Source organism: Solanum pennellii, chromosome 7 (assembly GCF_001406875.1).
Source record: "Solanum pennellii chromosome 7, SPENNV200".
In the NCBI taxonomy this organism is placed as follows: Eukaryota; Viridiplantae; Streptophyta; class Magnoliopsida; order Solanales; family Solanaceae; genus Solanum; species Solanum pennellii.
This window is the reverse complement of record NC_028643.1, coordinates 9391216-9417406: the sequence shown is the minus strand read 5'-3', so window position 1 is coordinate 9417406 and position 26191 is coordinate 9391216. Positions and strand designations below refer to the sequence as shown.

The 26191-nt window shown below is 36.1% G+C and overlaps 1 protein-coding gene across 2 annotated transcripts in view; it reads left to right on the top strand.

The window, feature by feature from the left end:
* Positions 1 to 10074: 10074 nt before the first annotated feature.
* Positions 10075 to 26191, top strand: part of LOC107026317 (protein TRANSPARENT TESTA 9) — a 31355-nt gene continuing 15238 nt past the window's right edge. Inside the window, exons 1-14 of one of the 2 annotated variants that reach the window (XM_027918410.1) lie at positions 10075 to 10473; positions 14812 to 14863; positions 14985 to 15061; positions 15181 to 15314; positions 15404 to 15500; positions 15612 to 15669; positions 16398 to 16506; positions 16605 to 16725; positions 16811 to 17003; positions 18450 to 18778; positions 19646 to 19734; positions 19809 to 19897; positions 21422 to 21529; positions 24500 to 24565. In XM_027918410.1, coding sequence (XP_027774211.1) covers positions 10421 to 10473; positions 14812 to 14863; positions 14985 to 15061; positions 15181 to 15314; positions 15404 to 15500; positions 15612 to 15669; positions 16398 to 16506; positions 16605 to 16725; positions 16811 to 17003; positions 18450 to 18778; positions 19646 to 19734; positions 19809 to 19897; positions 21422 to 21529; positions 24500 to 24565 — 1575 coding nt within the window. In that variant the 5' untranslated portion in view covers positions 10075 to 10420. The remainder of the gene's footprint in view (positions 10474 to 14811; positions 14864 to 14984; positions 15062 to 15180; positions 15315 to 15403; positions 15501 to 15611; positions 15670 to 16397; positions 16507 to 16604; positions 16726 to 16810; positions 17004 to 18449; positions 18779 to 19645; positions 19735 to 19808; positions 19898 to 21421; positions 21530 to 24499; positions 24566 to 26191) is intronic. The other variant, XM_015227233.2, reaches the window with a different exon arrangement.

The following is a 26191-nucleotide window of genomic DNA, read 5'->3' as shown; positions in this document are numbered from 1 at the left end:
CTCCCTGTTAGCATTGACGAATGTGCAGGACGGTCTGTCGTGGCTATGACGGTCCGTCGTGAGCTTCCGTAGTCCCATACTTGGTCAGAATTCCCAACTTCCTTTAGCAGCCATTATCTCTTCTCACGACGGTTGACTCCTACGGACCGTCACAGTCACGATGGACCGTCATGGGGTCCGTAGGTGGTCATTTCTGCAATTTCAGCTCAAAATCTCCGCGTTCTCCTTTAGACAGATTTCCTGTAAATCAATAGAAAACTACATCAAAAATCAATACAAAAAGGCTTTAGACACATACTAAACTTAAGGAAAAGGCATTGAAAGTACCGTGAAACCACGGTACATCAATTGGATGTCTGAAACCAAAGGTCACTCCAACACATAAAAAAGGCTAGAATACCCATACTCATGTCCTTCCGGCTCATGATTTCTACTACCACATTCGTCTTACCCTAATGGTATATAAGATAGATAGGTCCTAGTCCTTCAGGAGTTGGATCCACCTACGATGCGTCAAATTAAGGTCCTTATATCTTGAAATTTATTGTAGAATTTTATTATTAGTGTAGATCTAACATCAGAGCTATGTAGGTTGTTAAAATACACAAAATTGTATATGAAGAAGTTTTACCTTTTTCAGTTTATTAATTTACATGGCTACAATAGTATTAATCTTATATAGGGACATAGCAATACTAGTTCTATGAGTATAATTCACTTATAATAGGTATCATATAGAGTTGTAGCTAACCAGCTTCCTTAGGTAATTATGTCTCAATACTCTCCTTGTAAATGGGAGGTGGGTAACCAACTCTAAGTTTGTCCCTTAATAACTTGAAATGAGCTAATGAGAAGGTCTTGGTGAAGACATCAACTAGTTGATCCTCCGAAGAGATGAACTGCACAAATAGGTCATTTCTCGCCACCTTAGCCTTAACGAAATGGAAGTTGATTTCCACATGCTTGATAATTATGCATCGCCAATGTTATCACACCATAAGATAGGAGCTTTGGGTAAAAAGACACTAAGTTCAAATAAGAGCGATTGAATTCAAGTTAGTTCTGCGGCACCATCAACTAAAACTTTATATTTAGATCCAGTTGAATACCTAACAGTTGTACATTGCTTCTTTAATGACCAAGACACTAAAGTGGGTCCCATAAAAATAGCATAACCACCTGTCAATTTTTTATCATTCAAAGAGCCAGCCCAAACAAAGTCTATGAAGGCTTGAAAAAACTAAGTATCACACTTAGGAATGAAAAAACACATATCATTAATTGCTGTAAGTTTCGCAATATCCTTTTGACATTAGCTCATTAATTTTTGGAAGTACTATGCATAAATTGACACACTTTGTTCACCACAAAAGAGAGATCTGGATGGATGAAAGTGAGGCATTGAAGAGCTTCCACATTTGTCGTTATAGAGACGGATCATGAACAGGAGGGCTGTGATTTTTGTGAAGCCTTATAGAAGTAGACATGGGTGTTACTAGTGTATTACATAACTGCATTTTGGCACCTACCGATAAGCTTGAAATATAGTGACACTGGCACAAAAAGAGGTCAGACTTTGTATGTACAACTTTGATGCCACGTAAAATATTCAATGGTCCAAGATCTCTGATGGTGAAGGGAAAACTCAATTAAAGAATAATATTCTCCCAGAATGCATAATCACTCCCATTAAATATTATATAATCTACATTAACAAGCATGTAGGCCTTGATTCCATTTGAAGTATAGACAAAAAGAGAGGCATCAGACTTCTAGCTGGAGAAACTCATATCTGGCAGAAGGTTGTGAAACTTTAAATCCATGCATGAGGGGATTGTGTTTAGTCCATATAAACACTTGTGTAATCGACAAAGATGACTGGGGAGATGCGGGTGAATAAAATCAGAGGGTTGAGCCATATATACCTCTTCACAAAGGTCACTGTAAAGGAAATCATTTTAGACGTCAATTTTCCACAAAGGCTAGTCATAAGAACAAACAATGATTAGAATAATGTGAATTGTAGTGGGTTTGACGACGGGACTAAATATCTCAAAGAAGTCTTTCCCATCTTGTTAATGAAATCCTTTGACTACTAACTTAGCCTTATAGCGTTAAATAGTGTTAGTGGAATTTTTGTTGATTTGAAGAACCCACTTTCACCCCAAAATATACATCGAGGGATAGCGAGTAAAAAGAGACCATATTTTGTTACACAAACGAGCAGTCATTTCACAAGCCATAACATCACATCACTTCGTTGATTTGTTAGCAATAGCGAAGTATGCAGTTTTACTAGTTGGAGAAACTATTTAGGAAGATGGAACTGCAAGGTTGGAGGATGGTGGCATATGGTGTAGCCACATGGTGTGAGTATAATAGTTGAATTAGGGACACAAAGAAGGTTGGTGGGATGGGATGCAGTGATCTTAGTGTGAGATGGGTAACTATGGGGAGGAGGAAAGATCCAACAACTAGTGGTATGAAACTAAAATAAGTAGCTATTTCGGAATCAGTAGGGACAGAGGACGACATAACCGACTAGACTCAAATGATGTCCTGATTGTGACAAAGATTTTGGATACAATAAGGTCAAGATTGATTTGGAAACAAGAAATATATGGACATGGGATGTGGGACAAGATATAGACAATTGAATGGGCGATGAGAGCCAAGGAAATTTAGACTGGACAATGTGCGCTGGAGGTGAGCCTAATAGAAAATTTGAGAATAAATAAAATTAGTCCTCATCAAAATGTACATGACCGAACAAACTAACATTGGATCAAGACACCTATAACCTAAGTATATTGTTCTATAGTCCATAAAAACACAAGGCGTTGTAATAAAACCAAACTTATATTGATTAGGAAAAAGGAAAGACACCTAAATACTTTAAGAAAGTGATAGCCAGGCAGATTGTTGTGAAACAATTCGAATTGAGAAGAATTATTATTATATGGAGAAGGAAGACGATTTATTAGATAAACAACTGTATCAAAAGCAAATAGCCAATATTTTGATGGAGTAGAGTTATGTTCCATTAGACTGAGACCGATTTCAACTATGTGAGGATGTTTTCTTTCTACCTTTGCCTAAGGTTCATGAGTATGGGGGCATAAAAAACGATGAAGAATCCTTTGCTTAATTAAAACAAGAGCGAGCACACGAAATTCGCTGCCACTATCTATTTGCATAGACTTTATGGTGGTATTGCATTGCTTTTCAACAAGTCCCTTAAATTGAAGAAAAATATGTGAAACATCTAATTTCTTAAGCATTGGAAATCTCCAAACAAAATTGTTATAGTCATCCACAAAACAAGAAAGTAATGATGAACTTATGAAGAAAGAAAAGGAAATGGTCCCCAAGCATCTGCATACAATAATTGTAAAGCCGAAGAACTTTTACTGCTACGAACGAAAAGAGTTAATTTATTTGACTTTTTCACACACGATCTTCAATAAAGTGGTGAGATAGACGTTCAAAGACTCGTTCAAGTGGTAATCTTGTAAACTTATTCACTAAGGATTGCCAACATCAATATTTGAGAAGTTGTGATATAAGATTGAAATGCATCATCTCCCTCAAGTAAAATTTTTATCAGGAGGAGAAAAATACATGTGGTACTCTTTTCCTTAACCATGGTATTATCCCAATTGGGTTTTCTGGTAAGATTTTTAACGAGACAATATTCAAAGCGTATTAAAAGATATGTGTATTCTTTTTCTTCACTAGGATTTTTTTCTAGTAAGGTTTTAACAAGCCACATTATCTATGGACATGGATGTCCACTACATTAACTATGACTAATTATCTCAATTACTTTCTTTCATTATAAAGATAACCTCAACCTTTGTGACTTTTATTTTTGTAACATTTCACCTTCATAACCTCCTCCATTATATTCATGTAATGTCATGTTTATGACTAACCTTTTGTATGTATCTATGTTACACCATAAATAGAGGCACAAGTGTTCATATTGTAGGGACTCGAAGATTTGGTGAATATTTGAAAAAAAGAAAGTTATCTTATATTGTTCCTCTTGTCTTATATGCATCTTGTCTTTATCTTTATATTTTTCTTTTATTCTTAAGTTTTACAATAGTGAGAAAATTTTTGGGTCTTGTTTTGAGGTCAGTTTTAATGGAGGAAAACTTAAATAGGAAGAAGAAGAGTATTGTAGCCGCTAAAATCTAAAAATTGAAAAAGAAAATTAAAAAAAGAAAAAAGTTTGATGTGACATTTTCCCAACCTTTCACACACTAAAAGAAAGTGCAATCACTCGCGATGCCATGTGGCACGTGAGAGATCTGTTTAAGCTTAGTTTGTCAAGTATAAGAGTGTTTTAAATTTTTCAATGATTCGAAGACAAAACGAACAATCCGTCAAGTTTGGGATGTTTTTCATGCTAAACTCTCTCTCTCTATATATATATAAAAGAGAACCTTAGGCCCGCCTACGTAGGCCCAGCGCAAACCATAATTTCTTTTAATTTATTTATTTTCAAAACTAGCCTTCCCCTTTTATGAAAAATTGTGATCTTTATGAAAAGTTGCAACTTTAATGAAGAGTTGCGACTTTATGAAAAACTGTGACTTTTATGAAAAGTTGCTACTTTAATAAAGAGTTGCGACTTTTATGAAAAGTTGTGACTTTTATGAAAGGTTGTGACCTTTTCGAATGGTTGCAACTTTTCCAAATAGTTGTAACATTTTCGATAAGGCACAATAAACATTTGTTCACACTACCCGTTGTTGTCTATAAATATAGGGATTTCTCTCATTTTAAAACAACGAAAATTCTGACTACCTCTTGTTCTTCTTTGTTTTCATTTTCACAATTATTTAGGATTTAGGGTTTAGTGTCACGACTGGGAAGTACCCCCTAGAAGTAACACGACGTACTTGACCTCTTGAAGGTCTTGTACAAGCCTCTTAGCATACATTTATCACATAAATATAAAAAGTAGTGCGGAAGTAAAACTTTTCACAATAAATTCCATAAGGAAACTCTTTATAAAACGTAAAAAAGAAACTAAGTCTCATCATAAGCCATCTTAGACACAAGTCAATATCATAGGGTCATGACCCTTTCATCAATTTGAAAAGAAACTTATAGTCTAATACAAAGTATTTAAGAAAGGAAAAGTAGAACCAAAATCCATGTCCTCGATCATATGAGGACATACCAATCTTGAGAGAAATCTACTTCCCAAGCTTCAACTTCTAGAAATCCTCACTTGCCACCACCTACATTGTAGACATAGATAAACATATGAAATTAACACAATTAATGCACTAAGAATGGTGAACATGCAAGAAAAACCATGAAAAAGGGATATTTACTTAAAGATATGCTTTTCATGCTATTTTGATAAGAACCTTTATCATAAGAGTTTAAGAGACATAGTACAAGTTAATAATCACATATAAGACATATTCAACTAGCATCACCATATAGGACTTAAATCCATATTCAACAAGTAAGCCTTTTCATCACTTTAGACTCTCTACCTAAGGTTACTTAAAGACCTACTTAAGTAAGACATGAAGTGACCGATCATACACCCTCTTCAAGCACACCTAAATGATCTTCAAAGCTTCCCTAGATAAGAACCTTTCTATTCAAAATACTTTGACTAATTGAACATTATTCATTAAAGCCATTTAGAGACAACTAAACAATTAAGAGGCTTCACATAATGATCTTGGAAGACCTAGGGAACTCACCCTAGCATCTTCAAAGCCTACTCGTGTCATGTGTAGATAGCATCCCATTCCACTACCTACACGTTGTAGAACCTACCCAATACTAGCATGCACATCCCACATGATGAGAATAGACATTAACCGACATAGACCACACTAGCTAGGTATGGAATCCGATGTCATCAAAACCCCACACCGTGGAAGGTTTTCTACTTGCCAAAGATAGTTTTAGGGCACATCCCATGTTGGCACATGGTTTAGGGGATGTTAAAATGTTTCTTTGTACTTTAGCCTCACACTCAACTAGAGCTACTCCCTTAAGCATATCCATTCGGTGCTTTGCCTTAGTTCTCATTAGTGAGTTCATTCACATAATGTATTAGAGAAGGTACCATCACTAAGCCCTACCAACTCATAATACCATTTCCAATGATAGGTCCACTAGGGCTTCCAACCAAGGTTTATTTGGATACCTCTTATGACTTCCTTAAGGATGATTTCATGTCGTTCCAGCCAACCTACCTCTAAGTCCATCATTCCACTCAAGAAGGAGGCACCATTTAGGTCTACCCCTTCCAGTCTTCTTTATTAACCTTTTTTCCATATTCAAGGTTCACATTAGTCTTTCATAGAAGGGTACCTACTTTAGGTCTACCGATCCTAGAATTTCATTCATACACTCATTCAATACAATTCAAGTACCAAGTAAGGACAACTAAGTCTACCAACACAAGATACAACATCATTCTATAAAGACTCTCCTTAGTCCTTCATCATCATATATCAACAACTAGAGAGGAAGTACTTTCAATCATATCATTGTAGCACCCATACAAGATCATAGAGACATCATATGAGCACCTTCACCTTATACATTTACTCATACCATATCATGATAATACCACAATTCATATAATAATGTCGACAAGGCCATGTTCATAACATTTATAACAATTAAACACCACCACCCTATGTGGACCATACCAATTAGCAATTTGATATGAATACTACATTAAATAAGGGAATTATGTCAACTCACCACCTTCCAATAGCCACAATCACCATTCCTTAGCCTTACCAACAATTTTACACAACAAGAGATCTTACCAATGACAATGTCTATAAGACTAGACCCACAATTAATCCATATCAATGATTCGACAAAACCCAAGATAGATATCAATACTATAAGGCAAACTATGAGTAATTCCATCAATGATCAACATGTAATTCAATAGCCCACAACAATCTAAACATGAATTCAACCTAATTATATCATAATAAATACCCTCACTTTAGAACCAAAATTAGGAATTCAAGGAATACATGGGTTTATGGAATTTTAAACCATTAATTAACATTTAATACTTCATAAATCGTCAATTTAAACCTTTTTGTGCAATTACCCATGCTTAGAATTCGAAATAGGGTTTTAAGATTTTGGAGATCTTTTGAAAATCCTTTGGAATTAGCTCCTTGAATGAGAGAAGAGTCAAGGATGAAATCACCATACCTTATTAGTAGTAATCCCACGAAATTGATGAAGAATTCACTATAAATTTTCAATCCTAACTTCAACTTGGCTTCAAGCTCCCATGGAGTCTTGAGAGAACTTTATTTGGAAGAGGGGTTATGATTTTGAAAACTGAAGTCCAAATCTAGGTCTAGGTGTTTAAACTAATTAAAATACACTATAACACCTGAAATAACCGTCTATCATTTAATTAGAACGTGTGGTGAATATACCACTTCACCCATAGGCTGGCCGAGACCCTGCAGAAAATTGCAGGTGCCATTCGACAGCCACCATTGACGAAGCGTCAACTGAATGAAGGCTCGTCCTATTGGTCCGTCATTTTGGTCAGAGGCTCCCAAAAGTAGGGGATAAGATCCCACAACTAAGTGTGGAGCAACGCCCCCTTTTGACGGGGCGCCAGCTAGTCTAAGAAGCGTCGATTGGGTTGTCAATATGGTTGTCTTTGGCAGCTTCTTGGCAAACGTTTGGGTCCTCCTCAAGAACCCTTGGCGTGGTCCTTAGGGAGTCGTACTCGAAAGTTTTGACCCTAAACATGACCATCTAGATACGAGGGTCCCCTCCTATCATTTTAGATTCCAAACAACAATTCAAAACAAACAAACATACAAAGGCACACTAGCACACAAAAGACTAGTTGCTATTAACTCTTATAAACACACCTTATAAACAAGTTATTAACTCTTAAAACACATATGAGACTCTAGTTTATCCTAGTTCATTTTGAGGGGTGCAACATTTAGGGTTTAGGGTTTAAGGATTAGGGTTAGGGTTTAGGGTTTAGGATTTAGGGTTTAATGTTCTGAGTTTAGGGTTTAGGGTTTTGAGTTTAAGGTTATGGTTTAGGGTTTAGGAATTATGGTTTAGGGTTTAGGTTTAGCATTTCGTGTTTAGGATTTTAGGTTTAGAATTTGTAAGTTGTTCATTGACACCATTTCTTATGTTACAGATCCTGGTATGCATTTTTACGGTCATTAATTTATGTTTATGTTATTAAGGATATATGATAAGATGTAATAATTTTCATTTTCCTCGAAATTATTTATGTTTGTTACTATGTAATTTTGTATGTAAGATATATAATGTTTTAGTGACTGATAGATTTTAAGTATTATTTTTATAAATTTCGTAATATTAAATTTTCGTCCGAAGCGAGGGTAATTTTACTACTATATATGTAAAAGAGAACCTTAGGCCCGCCTACGTGTGGCGCCACCACAAATCAGGATTCTCTTTTAATTTATTATTTTCAATACTAGCCTTCTTATTCGTGAAAAGTTCTGACTTTTAATGAAAAATTGTGATTTTTATGAAAAGTTGCAACTTCAATGAAGAGTTGCGACTTTTGTAAAAGGTTGTGACTTTTCCAAAGAGATGCAACTTTTCCAAATAGTTGTGCACAACAAATATTTGTTCACACTATCCTTCATTGACTATAAATAAAGAGATTTCCTCTCATTTTAAAACAACGAAAATTCTAAACTTCTTATTCTTCTTCTGCATAATTAAATATTCGTGGACTTTGCTCTTGGTGAGTTGCTCACTAACACCATTGTTTATGTTACATATCATGACAGGTTTTTTTAACAATCATAAATTTATTCTCATGTTATTAAGGATAAATGATAAGATGTAATAATTTTCTTTTTCCTTTACATTGTTAATGTTTGTTATTATTTAATCTTGTATGTAAACTAATATAGTGTTAATTTTATGGGCAACTTTCACATATATCAATTTATGGGCAACTTTCACATATAACAAACATAAAATTCATATTTGTATGCTAATAACAAAGTTTGCATAATTGCACTCCATAGCAAACATATTAATGTATAATTCATTACACATATACAATTGAAGCGAATTGTATACAACGAAGTGTATAAAACGAGAAAGAGAAAGAGACTTGGGCAGAGAATTGTATAAAACGAAGTGTATAAAAGAAAATGTATAATTATAAGTGTATAGAACGATTATATACAATTTGAATTTGTATAAAATGAGAAAGAGAGAAAGACAAAAGAGACTTGGGCAGGGAATATACAATTGATCGAATTGTATAAAACGAGAAAGAAAGAAATTATATACAATTAAAATTTGTATAAAATGAGAAAGAGAGAAAGGCAAAAGCAACTGGGCAGGAGAGTATTTTTATTGTATAGTTATAAGTGTATAGGACGAAAATATATGAATCTGTATGTGTATATACAATTTTCTTTCGCTTTATACAAACAGAAACACAATTTATACATTTCGCTTCTGTTTGTATAAGCGAGAGGCGAGGTGGCGAGCGAGATCTGGGAGAGGGGAATAAAAATATATGTATTTATACAACTTCCTCTGCTTTATACAAATAGAAACAAATTTTATACACTTGTGTTTGTATATAAGTGAGAGAAAGCGAGCGAGAGATGGAGCGAGAGAGGAGAGTGACGAGCGAGAGTTTGAGTGAGAGAGGTGATTGACAACCAGTTTGCTACGGGACACAATTAAATGAAAGGATGGTTATAGCAATTAATTTGATTTATTTGTTTGCCATTATATAAAATTTTTCTAATTTTATTGACCGCTAGATCTTAAATATTATTTATAAATTTCCTGATATTAAATTTCCACATAAAGCGCGAATAATTGTATTAGTATATATATATAATAAAGCTTAGAATTTTTTTTATATATTTTACGTGACAAGATGGAAGCTCCTCTGAAACTCACGTAAACCCCAGTCCCACACAGTTGTCACTACCCGAAACAAATACCGGTTCCCGTTGTACAAGCTCCAAATACGAATCCGAGATACTATTTTTACCAAATAGTACCCAAAGAATAAAAGGGAAAATATTAAATTAAAAAAAAAAAAATCAGCATCGGGATTCAGGCGAGAAGGAGAAAGCTCCATTTTGAGAATTTCCTCTTCACCGGAGGGCAATGTTCTTCGATCTCGCACGCACTTTTGGGTGTCTAAATTTCCTCTAACTCAAACCCTAATCCTCAATTGCGATCTCCATCTCTGTATCTCTGTGTTACAGTGAAGAAGAATTTGAATTGTAGGGGTTAATCGATGATCGAAGGCACTGTGACTTCTTATTGAAGTCACGGTTTTGGAAGAGAATGAGCTGTTTGTTGAAAGCCTGAGAACAATTTTGTTGCTATTATTGCTAAAAACGCCATGTGGTTCTCCTTTTGGAGATCCAGAGAGCGATTCTCCTTGGATGAATTCAGGTAACTTGCTTTACTTTTGAATAAATGTACAAAACTGAAAATAGTTGATTTAGGTTGGAATACTAGTGGATATAGATCCTGTGGAAGGTTCTAGAATCATTATACTTGGATCAAGTATAGACATTAAAAAGCATTGATTTTATTGGTGTATAGTTGTTTAGTATAGAAGAAGGTTGATAATAATGGGTAATGTTTATGAATAAAAGTCAAAGTGGTTTTAGGCTGTGGAGCTAAAGTCAATTTACCTTATTTTCTTCAAGTCATAAGACTATATTTATTTAAACTATTTATACAGTGAGAAATAGTTGAAAACTGGCCGAACACCTCATTATCCAACTGCTCTTTATGTGCCCGTACTATGAAGAGGCGCTGGACACAAATACTTACTTGTAGATCTTTTGGTCGTACAACCTTCACTTTGACTTGATACTACTAGGTGAAGGCTTTATTAGGAGTTCATATTTTAATATAGATGAGCAATATAATCGAGGTTCTTTGCTTTTGATGTCTACAATTTCCCCCGTTTTTGATCAAAAACTTGAATCATATATAGATACATTTCTTTAATTCGGAAGAGGATGATGAATTGCCCATAATCCAACCGACCAGCTTGTAAAAAAGCTTATATTCCCACTACCTTTCGAAATCCTACTGTCTTGGCTTAGTTTCTTTGCCCTTGCCCGTCTATGATGAGGGACTCTTTCCTATTTTGCGCCACATCCGGGCGTTGAAGTGGTGAGACTAACTTCTTTGCTTTTGATAAAGTTAGCGTGTCTAGCTTCTTTACTCACATTCGTCCATGACGAGGGGACCTGTTCCCATTTTGCACCACATTCAGACACCGATATGGCGGTGACTAGCTTCTTTACCTATACACATCCATTATATGAGAAGCTTATCTCATACTCCACATCCAGGCTGTGATGTGATGGAATCCCTGACCTATTATTCATTAAATCCAGGTGCCAGTGTAATGTTTGCTTAGAGCAGTCCTGACGATATCTTTATTGTGAGAGTTCATTATGAATTGTCTTATATCAGTCTACCGCAATGGCGCAACCCTTCTCGATTCTGATTTGGGACTGCCAATGTGAGCTTGCTCTAATATAAAGTTCAGGCAATAAAACATGATAATTTATATGGAAAACTATGCTGCTTAAGTTGCAGCGTAGAAGTAGTCCATATTGCAGGCTACTCTTGCACCCCCTAATTGCAAGCTGTATACAGAGCTATACCAACAATCACCATGTTGGAACTATGGAAAAGAAGGAACTCAAGGAGAGAGGGGGGACCATCAAATCGCAAAAAAGGTCTTTCGAGTGCTAACAACTGTCAAGCAGTTGGTTGGGATGATGTATCCATGGATAAAAAGCTTCCTTGTTGTGATTGCTATGGTAAAAGACTATAAGCCTAAATTATACTCCCTCAGTTTAAAAAAGAATGACCCTATTTCCTTTTTAGTCTATTTAAAAAAGAATGACCCCTTTCCTTTTTTGGCAACACTTTAACTTTTCACATGGCATGTTTAAGACCACAAGATTAAAGGGCATTTTGGTGCATTTGACATAGCTTTAATTTAGAACAACAAGATTAAAAAGTCTTCTTTCTTTTCTTAAACTCCGTTCCAAGTCAAACTAGGCCATTCTTTTTGAAACGGAGGGGTAACTATTGTAGCGTAAAATCGAGATTTCCAGAAGGTGGCAGAGTCAAGGGCAATACTGATGGGGCAAGTATGGAAATCCTGGGTCCAAGCTCGTATGGGTTCTGTCTGAAGAACAAGAACGGTGATCTGTTATATGCTCAAGCAGTGTTACAAAAGGCGAGCGCCTCCTCGCCTTTGGCGAGAGGCGAGGCGAGGCGATGGGTCCTCGCCATTCTCTGCCGAGGCGAGGCGATAGTAAAAAGGCGAGGTGTGGCGCTGCAATGGCGACAGAAAAGGCGCCGCCTTTTTAATTAAAAATATTTGACTTAATAATATCAGTCAAAATTAGGTTTCTTTTTTTTACTTTTGAAATTTCTGAAACTCCATCGCGACTCTCTCTCTCTTGAGATTGACTCTCTTCTCTTCTCCTCCATCGCTGTCTCTTCTCCCTTGCTCTCCATCGCTGTCAGCTTCTCCATCGCGAGCCTCTCTCCAGTTCTCCCTCGCAGTCGGATTCTGTTCTCCTTCTCCCTCGCCGGCCGCCGGCTCACGATTGTGTTCCCTCCGACCCTCGCGACTCTCTGTTCTCCAGGGATCGTTTTCTCTCTTCTTCTTCAACAATTTTTTTCTGTTCTTCTTCTTCAGTTTTTTTTTTCAGTTGTGTTTTTTTGGTGTAAGGCTGTAAGCACTAAGCAGTGCTTAGTTGCTTACTGCTTTGTGAAAACTTTTTTTTTATAATTATAGGCAGTTAATTAAAAAAAAATTTCTCTTTTCCTAATTATTTATTCCAATATTCCTAAACAGCGAATTAATTGAATTTAATAATAAATGGCGGATGCTAGCAAAAAGAGGGACATTGGATGGAATTATGGCACTCAAGGGTTGGATAATTTTGAAGAAGAATAGACTTTTAAAGTTTTGGTTTATTGTATTTTGAATTGTTTGGTCTTTAAAGTTTTAGACATTTTAGTATCTACTATTGGTTTTTGAATTGAATATTTGCTAATATGTGTTATTGCTATTAAGATTTTGGATAAAATATGCAATTAAATATTTTTAATTTTTGGTATTAATTGGCGCCTTTATTCAAAAAGGCAAGCGCCTTGCCGCGTGGCGAGGCAGGCACTTGTCGCCTTTTGTCGCCTCTCGCCGTCCACAACACTGTGCTCAAGTAAAAGGAACTGGGATCACTACAAACATTGAAGTAGAGACTGTGGCAATCCTGGAGGCCCTAAGGTACTGCTGGAGACATAGAATGATTATTGTTCTGTTAGAAACAAACTTGCTAAGGTTAGTGAACATAATATAGGAGGTTCGGAAGGTAGCCTGGGAAATTGCTGCCAAAGTGCAGGAGATAAAGGAGGCAATGCACAATCTAGACACTCAGGTTATTCACACATTCAGAGGAGGGAATCATCTTGCAAACTCACTTGCTAATACAACTATTGGAGAACAAGAATTACATGAATATCATTCATTTCGGGATCTTCCACCCATTGGAAAGAAGATCTTGAACATAGACAGCTTAGATACCAGCATTAAGGGTGAAAACACGCAAAATCAACCAGCAGTGACTAGGCAACCAGAGATTATAACAGGCACGAGCATCACAGAGTTCACAACAGTCATATTTACAGTTCATCGAACAATGGAGAGCAAAAAGTACACAACAAACATATTAGCAAGAGAGTATGTCTGGAAGGAGACATTACAACTGTGTATAGACTGTTTAGGCTACTCTGCTCTACAACAACAACATACCTAGTGAAATCCCACAAATGGGGTTTGGGAGGGTAGAGTGTATGCAGACCTTACCATTACCTCGTGGAGGTAGAGAGGCTGTTTAGGCTACTCTACTCTAGCTATCAGGAATACACTTCACCAAAAGTGAAGGCTTGTTGAGTCACATCAGATCTGGAAGATTGGAGTTCAGCCGTAAACCCTACAAAAGCAGATGAGAGCATGCACCGACACTCCTGGACCTGGTCAATACTAATGTATCAGTCGACCAACTCGAAAATCCACAAAATATAGAAGGGGAGGGAGGATTACCAAGGATAAACCAGCTGAACCCAAACGACAATCTCCTTCTTCTTCTTTGATCCCTTAGGGAAGAGATACCCTGACCACCTGGATTAGGAGAAAAGAGGAACAAAATAACTTCAGAAACAGGAGGAATAAATAGATATAGTAAAGAGAGGGGAAGTACAAACTCTGAACCTTGGAAATGTGAAGCAGAGTAACGGTCTAATGGAGTTCACTATCGACTAGGGGACTAGTGGAGGCACAAACATAAAGAACAACCAAAGGAGAAGGAGCTTAAGTGGTGGTTCCAGCGACATACCTCAGGCAACATTCTGAGGTACCACAGAAGCTAAGGAGAAGACTGTCGGATAATCTTCTCAGATATACCTACAGTCCTTCCGATGATACCTTTTTGTTTTTTTGGGCTGGGTTTGTTCTTTTGGACATGGACATTTTATTTCATTATTGCTATTTTGTTTTGGGCCGTTGGTCCATTTTTGATTTTTCAGACCTTGTGTCATTAATAAAATCGGTCTACGGACCAACAATTTAATTATAAAAAAAAGAAAGAATAGTAGTCCGTAAAATTTAAGTACATGATGTTCGTCCAGCTTACTATAACAGTTCTTGATCATTGTGAAGTTTCAACTGCATTCCTGCCTATTGTGCAGATTTTTGACTGATCAGCTGATGAAAGTTCAAGTTGTTAATGAGGTCAACAAGGTATTCCATTACCTTTATGATCTTCTCCTTTTCTTTCCTTTCTGTAGCTATTTCTTTAATGCTGTCCTGCCATCAGGTATGATTATTCTTCATAAATTTAAATTTTTCTTCTGACATGAAGGATTTTGTGATTGAGGCACTAAGATCAATTGCGGAGTTGATAACATATGGTGATCAACATGATGTGGCCTATTTTGAGTATGTCTCTGCTAAGGACTTCCTCTTTTAGTGTATACTGTTATTTTAGCCCGAGGCAGACCACACAAGCTTTCTTCTTGTAAATGTATTTCCTTACAAGTGTGTCGGCATTTCTGCAGGTTTTTCATGGAGAAGCAGGTGATGGGGGAGTTTGTACGTATATTAAGAATTAGTAGAACTGTTATTGTGTCGCTTCAGTTGCTGCAGACAATGAGTATTGTGATCCAAAACTTAAAAAATGAGCATTCTATTTGTAAGTGAACTGTGGAATGTGTTTTACTGAATCAATATTCCTGCCTTTAGGCATTTTTTTAGTCTGACACTTTTCCCCAAATTTTGCAGATTACATGTTTAGTAATGAGCACATTAATCACCTTATAACATATTCTTTTGACTTTCGTAATGAAGAGCTTTTGTCTTATTACATATCCTTTCTTAGGTGTGTTTCCTAAAACTCAGCCGCTTTAGAGGCATTTCCTTACTTTGAAATACATTTTTAGTCAAATGCTTCTTGCTGATGCTGGTTTTCTGGATGCATGCATATACAAAGAGCAATAAGTGGAAAGTTGAACAAAAACACCATTTCCCTTCTTGTGAAGACTCATAATGTAAGTTCAATTTGTAAAGTTATTAACAACTTCCTAATAAGTTTTAAGGTTACTATTCTGTTTGTTTGAATTCTAGGCGTGCCAGTGTAATGTCCATTGACTTAGCTCAGCTAGTTCATAGCTTTTTTTGTTAGACCCAAGAGAATTCTGTGCTGCTGTTTGTTTAAATTCTGGCATTCCAATATAATATTTGTCGACTTAGCTCAGCTCGTTCACAGCCCTACTTGTTGATCCAAGAGAGTTCTGTGCTGCAATTTGCTGGTTTGCTTTCTTATTACGGACCTTAGAAAAACTAAGTTAATAAATGACCTAACTACAGGTCCTTAGTTAAACATTGAGAGCTTTAGGAGTGGAGAAACTCAAATATGATAGATGGGGAGAGCTAAGATGAGGGAAGTGGTGGAGAGGTCTCTCTTGCATCTTTACTTTCCTCTGCTTTCAAGCTGGATTTTGAACCATAGAATAGGTGCACTGTCCACGTATTCAAGGGAAAAGATTTCGACTTGCATTGTTTTTGTTGATTGTTAACTTGGTTCAATAGACAAAGTTCAAAAAACAAAAAAAAATTGGTTCAATAGTTTGAATTTTGATATATTCTACCAATCTGTTTTGAACTTTGAATTAAATCATTTTCATGTATCTTCTTTTTTCAAAACATCCATCCCATTGTTCTTATCTTCTGCAGTTTCTCATCCTTTGCATTTCATTTGATCTACATCTTTGAATAGGAAGAAGTAGTATCATTTCCACTCTATGTTGAGGCAATACGCTTTGCGTTTCATGAAGAAAGCATGATTCGAACTGCAGTACGTGCATTAACCTTGAATGTTTATCATGGTGAGCTTTCTTTTTATACTTCTTCTAAATTTCTCTATATTCTCCCTCATTCGCAGTGTTTTTGGTTGTATATTAAATGACCTTCACCGTGTTCACAGTTGGCGATGAGGCTGTTAACAAATTTGTTGCCAGTGATCCTCATACCGGTTATTTCTCAAATTTGGTCAAATTTTTCCGGGAGCAATGCATCAACTTGGACAAGTTGGTTAATGCTTCAAAGTAAGTAGTTTCTTATTTTTATGTTGTCCTTGAAACTGGTTATGCAACCACCTATTTGCTGTGTGACAAATGATTTATGATGCAGGTGTATTGGTTCAGATACCAGTGGTTCTATCCTTTCATCTGTTGATGAGATTGAGGATAACCTCTATTACTTTAGTGATGTTATTTCGGCAGGGATTCCAGACATTGGGAGGCTAATAACAGACCTCATATTGAAGGTGCTGATATTTCCATCAATACTTCCTTCTTTACGGATGGAAGTTGTTAAAGACAGTGTAATGACCTAAACCCCACTCTCTCATTCTTTACATGTGTAGTGAAAAATATAGAAGCAAGAATATTTGGGAAGGTTACTTAAGGTCCTTGCCTTTACTAGATCAGACCTCTAAATTAACTTTTTTGCGTAGTGACACACTTCGCCTCCAATTGTAAGGTAGGGATCAAGTCATCAATGAGCAACGTGGTAAAGGGCCCCTAGGTAAAGGTCCACTGTTGAGCTCCTAGGCACTGTAGGCAGGCAATATGGATGGGTGCGGTTTACCATATTAAAAAGGAAGAGTTTTTATATGAGATAGTCACACATTTCAATGGTATCAATATAAGCAGAGTTCTTGGCTTCAAGTCTTGCCGTCACCCACTATCAAAAGGAATTTCTACGTGCTTGACCCTTTAGATAACTATATTGAAGTGTGACAATCTCATCTAACTATGTCTTCAATATGCCCCCTCACATGAAGCCTGATTCTCTTCATGGGCTAAGCACGTTGAACTTTTTGATAATGGGCGACAATGAGACTCAAACCTAGGTTCTCCACATCCCCTAAACATGTTAAAGTGTTTGAGCTTTTAGATAGATGGTCACACACTTCAGCATTGACAGTTCCGCTTTGGTCCTTTGTTTATTGGCTTCAATTAGAAAAATGTCAAAAGTTTCTATTTTCTCACAGTTATATATTTTCTAAGAGTGAGCATGTTCCAACGTTTGGAGCAAATCAATTAGGTTTTTTCATTTATCATTTTTTGGCAAACAAGTACCTTTTGCATGTGCTGGTGGGAGGTAGCAAGTACCCGGTGGAATAGTTGAGGTGCACACAAGCTAGTGTGGATACCACCATTATCTAAAACACAAAGCAGTATCTTAAGGGTCAGAAGCGAGTCTTATTTCTGTTTATTATTACAGTTCAGGTAAATAGAAAAAAAGAAATGAGGGGAAATTGCAATAAAGCAATTTATATAATTTTTCTGTGGTTAACTCCATTTTATCCTTTTATCTTATCCCTCCTTTGAATTGCTAGAGTTGAAACTGATGACCGTATTTAAGTTTTTCACTTTGTAATCTAAGTTGTTAATTATCAAAGAAATAAATAAAAAGATAGATTTTTGCTCCGACCATTAAAAATGACTTTAAGATGTAATACAAGTTTGGGATTGGGGTTAAAATGTAAAGCTTCTGTAGTTCTTTGAAAGGAAGTAAGTAGAAGTGGCTGTAGCAAGCTTTAGGGGCTTGTAGTGACACAAGATAATGGGATAACCGATAAGGAACTAGTATGCTGAGTGAACTTGGTAACGTACATGGGTTTTCAATGAGTTTGCCTTGGGATTTGGTTTTCTCCCTTGGCATTTGTTGTTTTCACTGTATGCTGGTTGCTGGAATTTATCTCCCTATAGTCTTTTGTGGCTCATGTACGTCTAATTTTTACTTTCATGTTTCTTTAATGTAGGATACAGGAATTGGAACCGCAACTTCCTTGTATTTACTTTGTTGCATCTTGCGCATTGTTAAGATAAAAGATTTGGCGAATATTGTTGCTGCTGTCCTTCTTTGTGATATAGAAACATTTGTCCCAAGGTCTGAAGCTAAACTGAATGGTTTCATGGTTAACCATGATATGTCACATGAAAATCAAGATTCAGAAAATAGTGGCCTCAGATCAGATTCTGATAGTCAAAGTTTACGGGTTCTAATTCCGAACATATCCAACTCTTTAAATAATCACCCAGAGGACGATAGTTCTCAATCAGATCATAGGAGCACATATCCTGCGTTAAGGTAATTCACATTCCATCTTATTCTTAATTATTTGCTGTTTTGTAAAGGAGGTGGGCTACTACCTACTAATTTGTTAGATGCATACTGCAAATCAAAGTTTGCTAACACTGCACTAGGTGAATTATCGTTAGAACATATAACAATAAAAAATTGTTGTCTTGGATGAACAGTAACTGATGACTACAGGGATGTAATGTTTACTGAATAATACACTTAAGCACTCTGCTTTAAGAAGAATCTCTATCAACTTCCCTAGAGAACACTTGAATTTTTAAGTCATGACTTTTGGCAAGATTTTGGAACCTCCTATCATGGTTAAAACATAACTTCTTTAAGTTTTGCTTTTAAATAGTTGAAACCTGTCTGATAATCAAAATCTATGAACATCTGAGACTGTTAACTTACTCAGTCATCGAATCTTAGTTTTCCACTTCACTTTTTCTATAGGTTAATCTTTCAGCTTTTTCTAGATAAGTAATCATTATCATATGTCATATTTTCTTATATCATGTTTGTCTGTAGGATTCTGATCATTTTGTTCTGTATACTTCTCTGTTTTCTCTCTACTCTACACAACACTTATGGAGTTGTTGTTTTGAATGATTTTCACCAGCACCAGCTCAGCATGAGTTGGATGAAAACTAGTTGTTTTTCTTTTTTCAGTCTTTTACTTTCTTGTTTCTCCTTACTTCTACTCTTATTTAGATGGTCTAGCAGTAAATAGTATTTAGAACTTCTTGAACGCTTTGGTTACTTCGTTGTGTCTGACACCTATAAGTAGTATGTACTGTAAATCAGTACATTTGGAGGGAGCAGCCAAATCACTTAAACTCATTGCTTTTTTTCCTGCAATTTTCTGTTCTGTAGGGAGGCCTTACTTTCTTATATTACTACTGGTGACGACGTTCAAGTTTCGGGTTCTTTAAGCATGCTGGCTACACTATTGCAGACTAAAGGTTATTTAAGTGGTTTGTGGTTTTTTTCGTTCAGATGCTTTGCCCCACTCTTATAAGAACCTTTATGCCTGCAGAGCTGGAAGAATCAATGCTTGATGCTCTTGGAATTCTTCCACAAAGAAAACAACAGAAGAAACTCTTATTAGTATGTTGCAGCCGTAAAGTAATCGTTATACGAAAGTGACTTTTCTGAAATTAAGTTGGAGATTTGTTTAACTAGTTTCTATTAAAGTAGGTCAGATGCTTTAACTTTGGAATGTGAAAGGTGCGAAATATAAAAGCCTATCCAACAATAGCATATCTTAAGATCTATGACCTTATGAATTCTTATGTTTAGATAATGATTATTGCCTATATATGAATGTAATATCACTCGACTAACAAAATCATCGATAAAACTGATTTACCTTTTTGTAAATTGAATATTATAGCGTAGCTACAAGTGATACTACTACAACATCTATGCCTCACCCCCAAGCAAGTAGGGGAGGCTATATGGATTCCCCCCAACCATGTTACTTCAATTGAACTCTTCTCAGATCAATATTCTAATGAAATAACAAAATATTATGGGTAAAACAATTCTCAACAAGTAGGTATCTCCTATATAGTTTGTTTTGGCATTGTTCCCTATCTTTCACAAGCCTGCATAAATCCTAATAATGTAGGTCCTTCGATATAACTTCCTTCCAAGTGATTTAGGTCTACCTTGTCCCTTTTTAATACCTTCACTACCATGATTTCACATTACAAATCGACTCATCCAAGGGGTCGGCGCAGGACATGAACATATCATCTCAAGCGACCTTTTACATTTTATCCACTATGTGCTACTTGAGCCTTCTCGTGTATGATTGCACACTTGTCTTAACATCTACATTTCTGCGACACTTTTTTCAACAAGAGATTGCTCTCCTCCGAGGCTTGAGAGCATCGTGTGGATGTGTTTGATTTTAGAGGTCCACCATTCTTTCCTATATAACATTGTTGGTCTTATTGTTGTTTTGTAGAACTTGTCTTTCACTTTGGTAGGCACTCATTATTGGTTTATGCATAAATGATATCATCTACTGGCAAATAGGGTCTGTACAATGTTCTGACTGAGACTAATTGAGCATTTGGGTCGAATGAAAATACTTTTACAGTTTTACTTATAAAAAAAGGAATTATTGAGCATTTGTGTTGTAAAGAAGCTTCCACTGGCAATTATCTCTCTTGATGGAAGTGAGAAGATGAGATATCCTAATTTACCATTCCTGAAATCTCTTCCTCATATCTATCTAAAATCCAGTTTAAGGAGATAGAACCAACAAGCTCCCAGGGCTTTGCTCTAGTGGTAAGAGCGCAATGTGTGATGTGTAGATTAGGCGTATGACATGGGTTTGAACCCTGCCGCAGGGATGGTATTTAAGTGAAGAAGGTTAGAGGAGTGAATCCATTATCTAAAGTTCTGAACCGCTCACCGCTGGCGCTCAGAGATATGTCGGTTCAAAAATCAAAAAGCTGACCTAACTTACTGCTTAGCAGTTCGTCCAGTGGCTACATTTTGTATGTGCCTTATTTAGCAAGTTCATCCTTATTTGTTTCCGTTCAATATGACATGTACTTCTTGTGGTAAAGAATGTATTGCTTGGTGACTTGATTGATTATTTGTAAGTATGTTCTTGCCATGTTTGTGACTATACAGGCAGCTTTGGTTGGTGAAGGATCTGCGGAAGAGCAACTGTTTTCCTCAGAAAATATGGTGAAGGATGGAATAGGTAGTGAAATGGATTGCTACTTCCAAAAGTTGAAGGTAGTATTGTAGTATTGGTTCTCTTTCCCATCTCTTCTCATTTTCAATTTCTTGTATGTGTTGCTTTCCTTTAAATATGGAGAGTAACTATGAGTTAGCAGCCCATTGAGAATTCCAATTCATCTTGCCCTTCTGGATATGACAGATTAGACATTCTGTTTAGTAGCAAATCTAACCTTTAAATCTTGACTTGGTAGTTTTACTATTGAAGCTCTTGAAATCCTCCTAACTTATGAAACTGTTATTATTTTTTGAAAGTTCCTTTAGGATAGTGATGTATGATACTTGTTAGAGTTCCACATCGGTGTGGAATGTGGTAACTTTTTTCTCTTATATGGTCTTGGGCAATTTTAACCTCTTGAACTAGCGTTCGTGGTTGAGTGAGGCCAAGGTCCATTTTCTCATCAATACTTATGAAAGAAAGGAGTAAAGTGATATGTGATCTAAAGAAGCCGACACTTGTCAGTTGTATTATAGGCTAGATAGCATTCACAAACTCATTTTTATTTCAAGAGCTGAAGTGATCTATTCATTGGGTGTGAGGGACTGTTATTATTTCTTCCTTTAGCATCCAGTGTATCAGGGAAATACAGAAGCTTCCATAACAAAATTATGAATTTTTCCACATGAAGTAAATACGTTCAAACCAAATAATGAGGATGAGATGTTGGTCCTTTTTTCCTATATAGGTATTTAGAAGGAAAGATATAGGAGAGCCTATGAGGGGTAGTAAATGATTTTGTACGGGTTAGAGTCTAGTTTTTCTTTCTAGTCCAGTTTGATGTACTCATGAGGTTCATGTAGTAAAGATGTCCCAGTTGTTATTTGTAAAGAACTTAGTTGTAAGGAATAGGAGTGCCTTTCAGGGGGTAGAACTTATTTTGCACAGATAAAGTGGTTTTTGTTTCCAGACAAGTTTTAAAGCGCTCATGAGTTTCCTGTAGTTTCCTCAGGGATTAAACCAGTATTAATAACATTAAAAGAACACTTTCTTGATGACTCCTTTGGCAGGCCAGTCTTACATATGTTTTCTCAGGGATTAAACCATTATCAATAAAATTAATTATCACAATCTATGGAAGGCATGGAATATGTGGGAAACGATGTAGACTGAAAAGATACGGTGAGTTTTTGCACTTTTGATGCTTTCATTGCTGTGTGACTGAAGTATACTCGTGACCAAATGAAAAGACTACCTAAAGGGAATTTGTCGAGAAAGACAAAATTATCCGATTGTTAATCAAAGGGCTTTAATCTGAGTGCCTAATCCTTCTCATTAGGGAATGTGAAATCTTATTATTTCCCTCCTTCTCCTTAAGATGTTCATACAGATGGGGCACCCATATAATATGTCAGGACATCTCATCCACAATCCAGTCTGTACTTTGGAGTAGAAGATTGATTTAGTTACAGAAGCTCATTTTTCTCCGAGAGCTAGTTGACTGGCTAGTCTAGACAATATCAAAAGATACCTGCGTATTTGGTTGGATTGTTTACTGTTGTTATATATGTTCCTCGCATATGTTTTGCTGTAAAATAAATTGGAACTCTTACTGCTTTGTAGTAAGATGCAACTATTCTAAGTACAAGACGTATAATATTCCTCATTCAATATTAAGAAGTGAAGAACAAGAGGAACCTTAGTAGTTTAGTTGGTTGGCTACTTGAATTTTCACTTTGTTGGTGAGGGTTCGATTCCCCACCTTGTAGTCCCCAACCCCATTTCCCCTTCTCCTACCCCCAAATTTGTTATTTTTTTTAAAAAAAAAGATGTGAAGAATAACGGAAGTGACATAGGTTCTTCGGATTTTAATACCATGGATTTCTGTCTTCTATAAACAAAATCGTATATTATTGTAGGGAATAAAATTTCAGGAGTAAGTTGTGAACTTTCAAGACCCAAATAGCCATGTATTCTATGTTGGAACTCTGTTGTTTCATCTGTAAGCTATGCTTTGATATCTAGAAGTGTATTCACTCATGATATATTAACGATTGAAATTTCTGGCCATATTATTTCATAGTATCAATGTGTAAAATAAGCAATAGAACTATTGACTCAAGCAACGGGTACAACAGAAAATATGTTCCATCTTCCATGTGTGATATAGTTTTTTTTCGTTGAAAAATTTTAAACTATCCATGTTTGAGTTGGAATTAATGACATTAACTCTCGATGTAAAACTAAAACTTGTACATATAGAAATTCCTATAAGAATTCTATTATGATTGAGATTAGGTTTTCAAACGTTTTATTACAACTGAAGAATTTTGATCGAAGTTATGACGATTAACCTCAAATAGGAGTTCATCACAATTGGGACAAAGTATCTTTTACTCGTTAATTAAGTATATATCATAATACTAAGCTATTTTAGTCGATGTTTGTTGGACTCTCCAAAAGTGCTGCCGCACCCGTGTCGGTTGTTCCATCTTCCATGTTTGATATAGTTTTTTTTCCTTGAAAAACTTTAAAGTATCCATGTTTGAGTTGGAGTTAATGACATTAACTCAGTTTAAAACTAAAACTTGAACATATAGAAATTCCTACAAGAATTCTATTACAATTGAGATTAGGTTTTCAAACGTTTTATTACAACTGAAGAGTTTTGATCGAAGTTATGACGATTAACCTCAAATAGAAGTTCATCACATAAATTGGGACAAAGTATCTTATACTCGTTAATTAAGTATATATCATAATACCTAAGCTGTTTAAGTCGATGTTTGTTGGACTCCCCAAAAGTGCTGCCGCACCCGTGTCGGTTGCTCTGAAAATGCACTAGGAAGACATTATTAGTCGCTTCTGAAAATGCTCTGAGAATCTCCAAACAGAGATTGCAGTCGCTTCTTGCTTGTGTTGTCTGAGTAGGAAGACATTAAAAAAGAAATAAGCTCTAATGTTTGTCTGGCTCGGTGATTTCATAAAAGCTACCATGTTTAATTGTATTTAACTTGATTTTATGACAGGAGAAATACGGATTGTTATGCGTGTGCAAGGAAGTTACAGTGACTCCTCGTAGACAGAGATTTGAAGTATGTATTTTGTCCATGGACTATCATGTGTTATCTTTTATGGTCACTCGTTTTTCTTTTGTTTCTTTTCTTGTACTTAGTTCGTAATATACTTTAGCAACATTTTACATATGTTGGCTTCCATTACTCGTTAAAACATAAAACATGGAAATTTACTTGGTAACTATATTTGAAGCATGCGGAGAAGTGGTTGTATTTAACATTTGCTAGTTCAAGGGGATTGCACGAAATCCGCCCTTGAGGTTGCGTTTCAGAGATTTTTGCATTTGCATTGTCTTCCTGTTTCATTTGCATGTTCATCAAGTTCAACTGCAACAGAAGCTGGAGAACTACATCTTATATAAATGGATCGTCCTTTTTATTATGGCCAAGAAGGTGCTAAGATGAAAAGGACCAACGCTGCTTCAATAACATTGGAGTCAATGAAGTGCATCAATGTATCAACATTATTTACATTGTTCATCTTATACCAAAACGGGCTTCGTACAGCGTCCGACTTTTCTAAGAATCTTCTGCAGTTATGTTTCTTCCATACATTCAGTAGAATGCATGCCGCGATAATGTTCTAAATGACCTTCAATGGCTTGCTTAGTTATGCCATTTCCAGCTGTCAACATCATCCTTCACTGTTTTGGGCATACATTGTACTCCACAGTGATTTATGAATGAACCTATATCTGTCACCTGAAGTTACTGTGCAGCGACATATTCGCTGGAGTTTCAAATGAGTGAGAACATACAAAGCGTCTAGTGCTGTATCATCCTTCACCTTTTTAAGATGTCTTAATTAGGCATGTCTCATATGCAATTATCCAGGCAAAACAAGCAACTTATGGAGGAGATTTGTTTTCCCATTAATTTTCCATGTCTATCGTTTTGTCCTAGTAAATGTTACTCAAAACGTCAGATCAAGATTCTATCAATTTTCCTTTTTTCCCTCCTTTCGATAGAATAGACCATAGATCAGGTTCATTTTTTTAAAAAAGACTATAGATCAGGTTCTCTCCTTAGGTTGTCCCCCATTTCTCATAGGACTGTCTGACCTTGTCCACTTTCTAATCTTGCATTCTCCTTCGACTTTAATGAGGCTCACTGTATGCTGCAGCATATTTGTGTTTTCCTGGTTGTTTAAGTCAGGGAATGTGCTTTTACTAGTTCCTGTTCCAGCCACACTTCTTGCCAAATTATTTTTTATTTTCCATCTCCAGTTTTCAACTTTACTAGATTGCATTGTTGCCTAGATTTCTGATATTTTCCGTACTGCTACCCATATGATATGGTTGCTGGTTTAGTACAAAATTTCCAGCATGCTGTAATTTCCTTTATCAGTAAAAGTTTCCTGCTGGTCATCATTGGATCTCCATAGCCATTTAATAAAATTTTCTGCTATCAGATTTTCAGTTCCTAGTCCACATTTCTTCTTTGCAACTTTGTCAACCACTGCATACCTATAACATGTGCCTTCGTATTTAGCTTAAAGGTCTCAAGTATGTAGGTAATTCTTCAGTTTTGATATCCTAGTATATTGATGGTGGATTGTGTACTTCCATAATTCCACCTTTATTCTTAACATTATGTGCAAACTATAAATATAGCTCTGAACATCAACAACACCAGTTTCAGCAT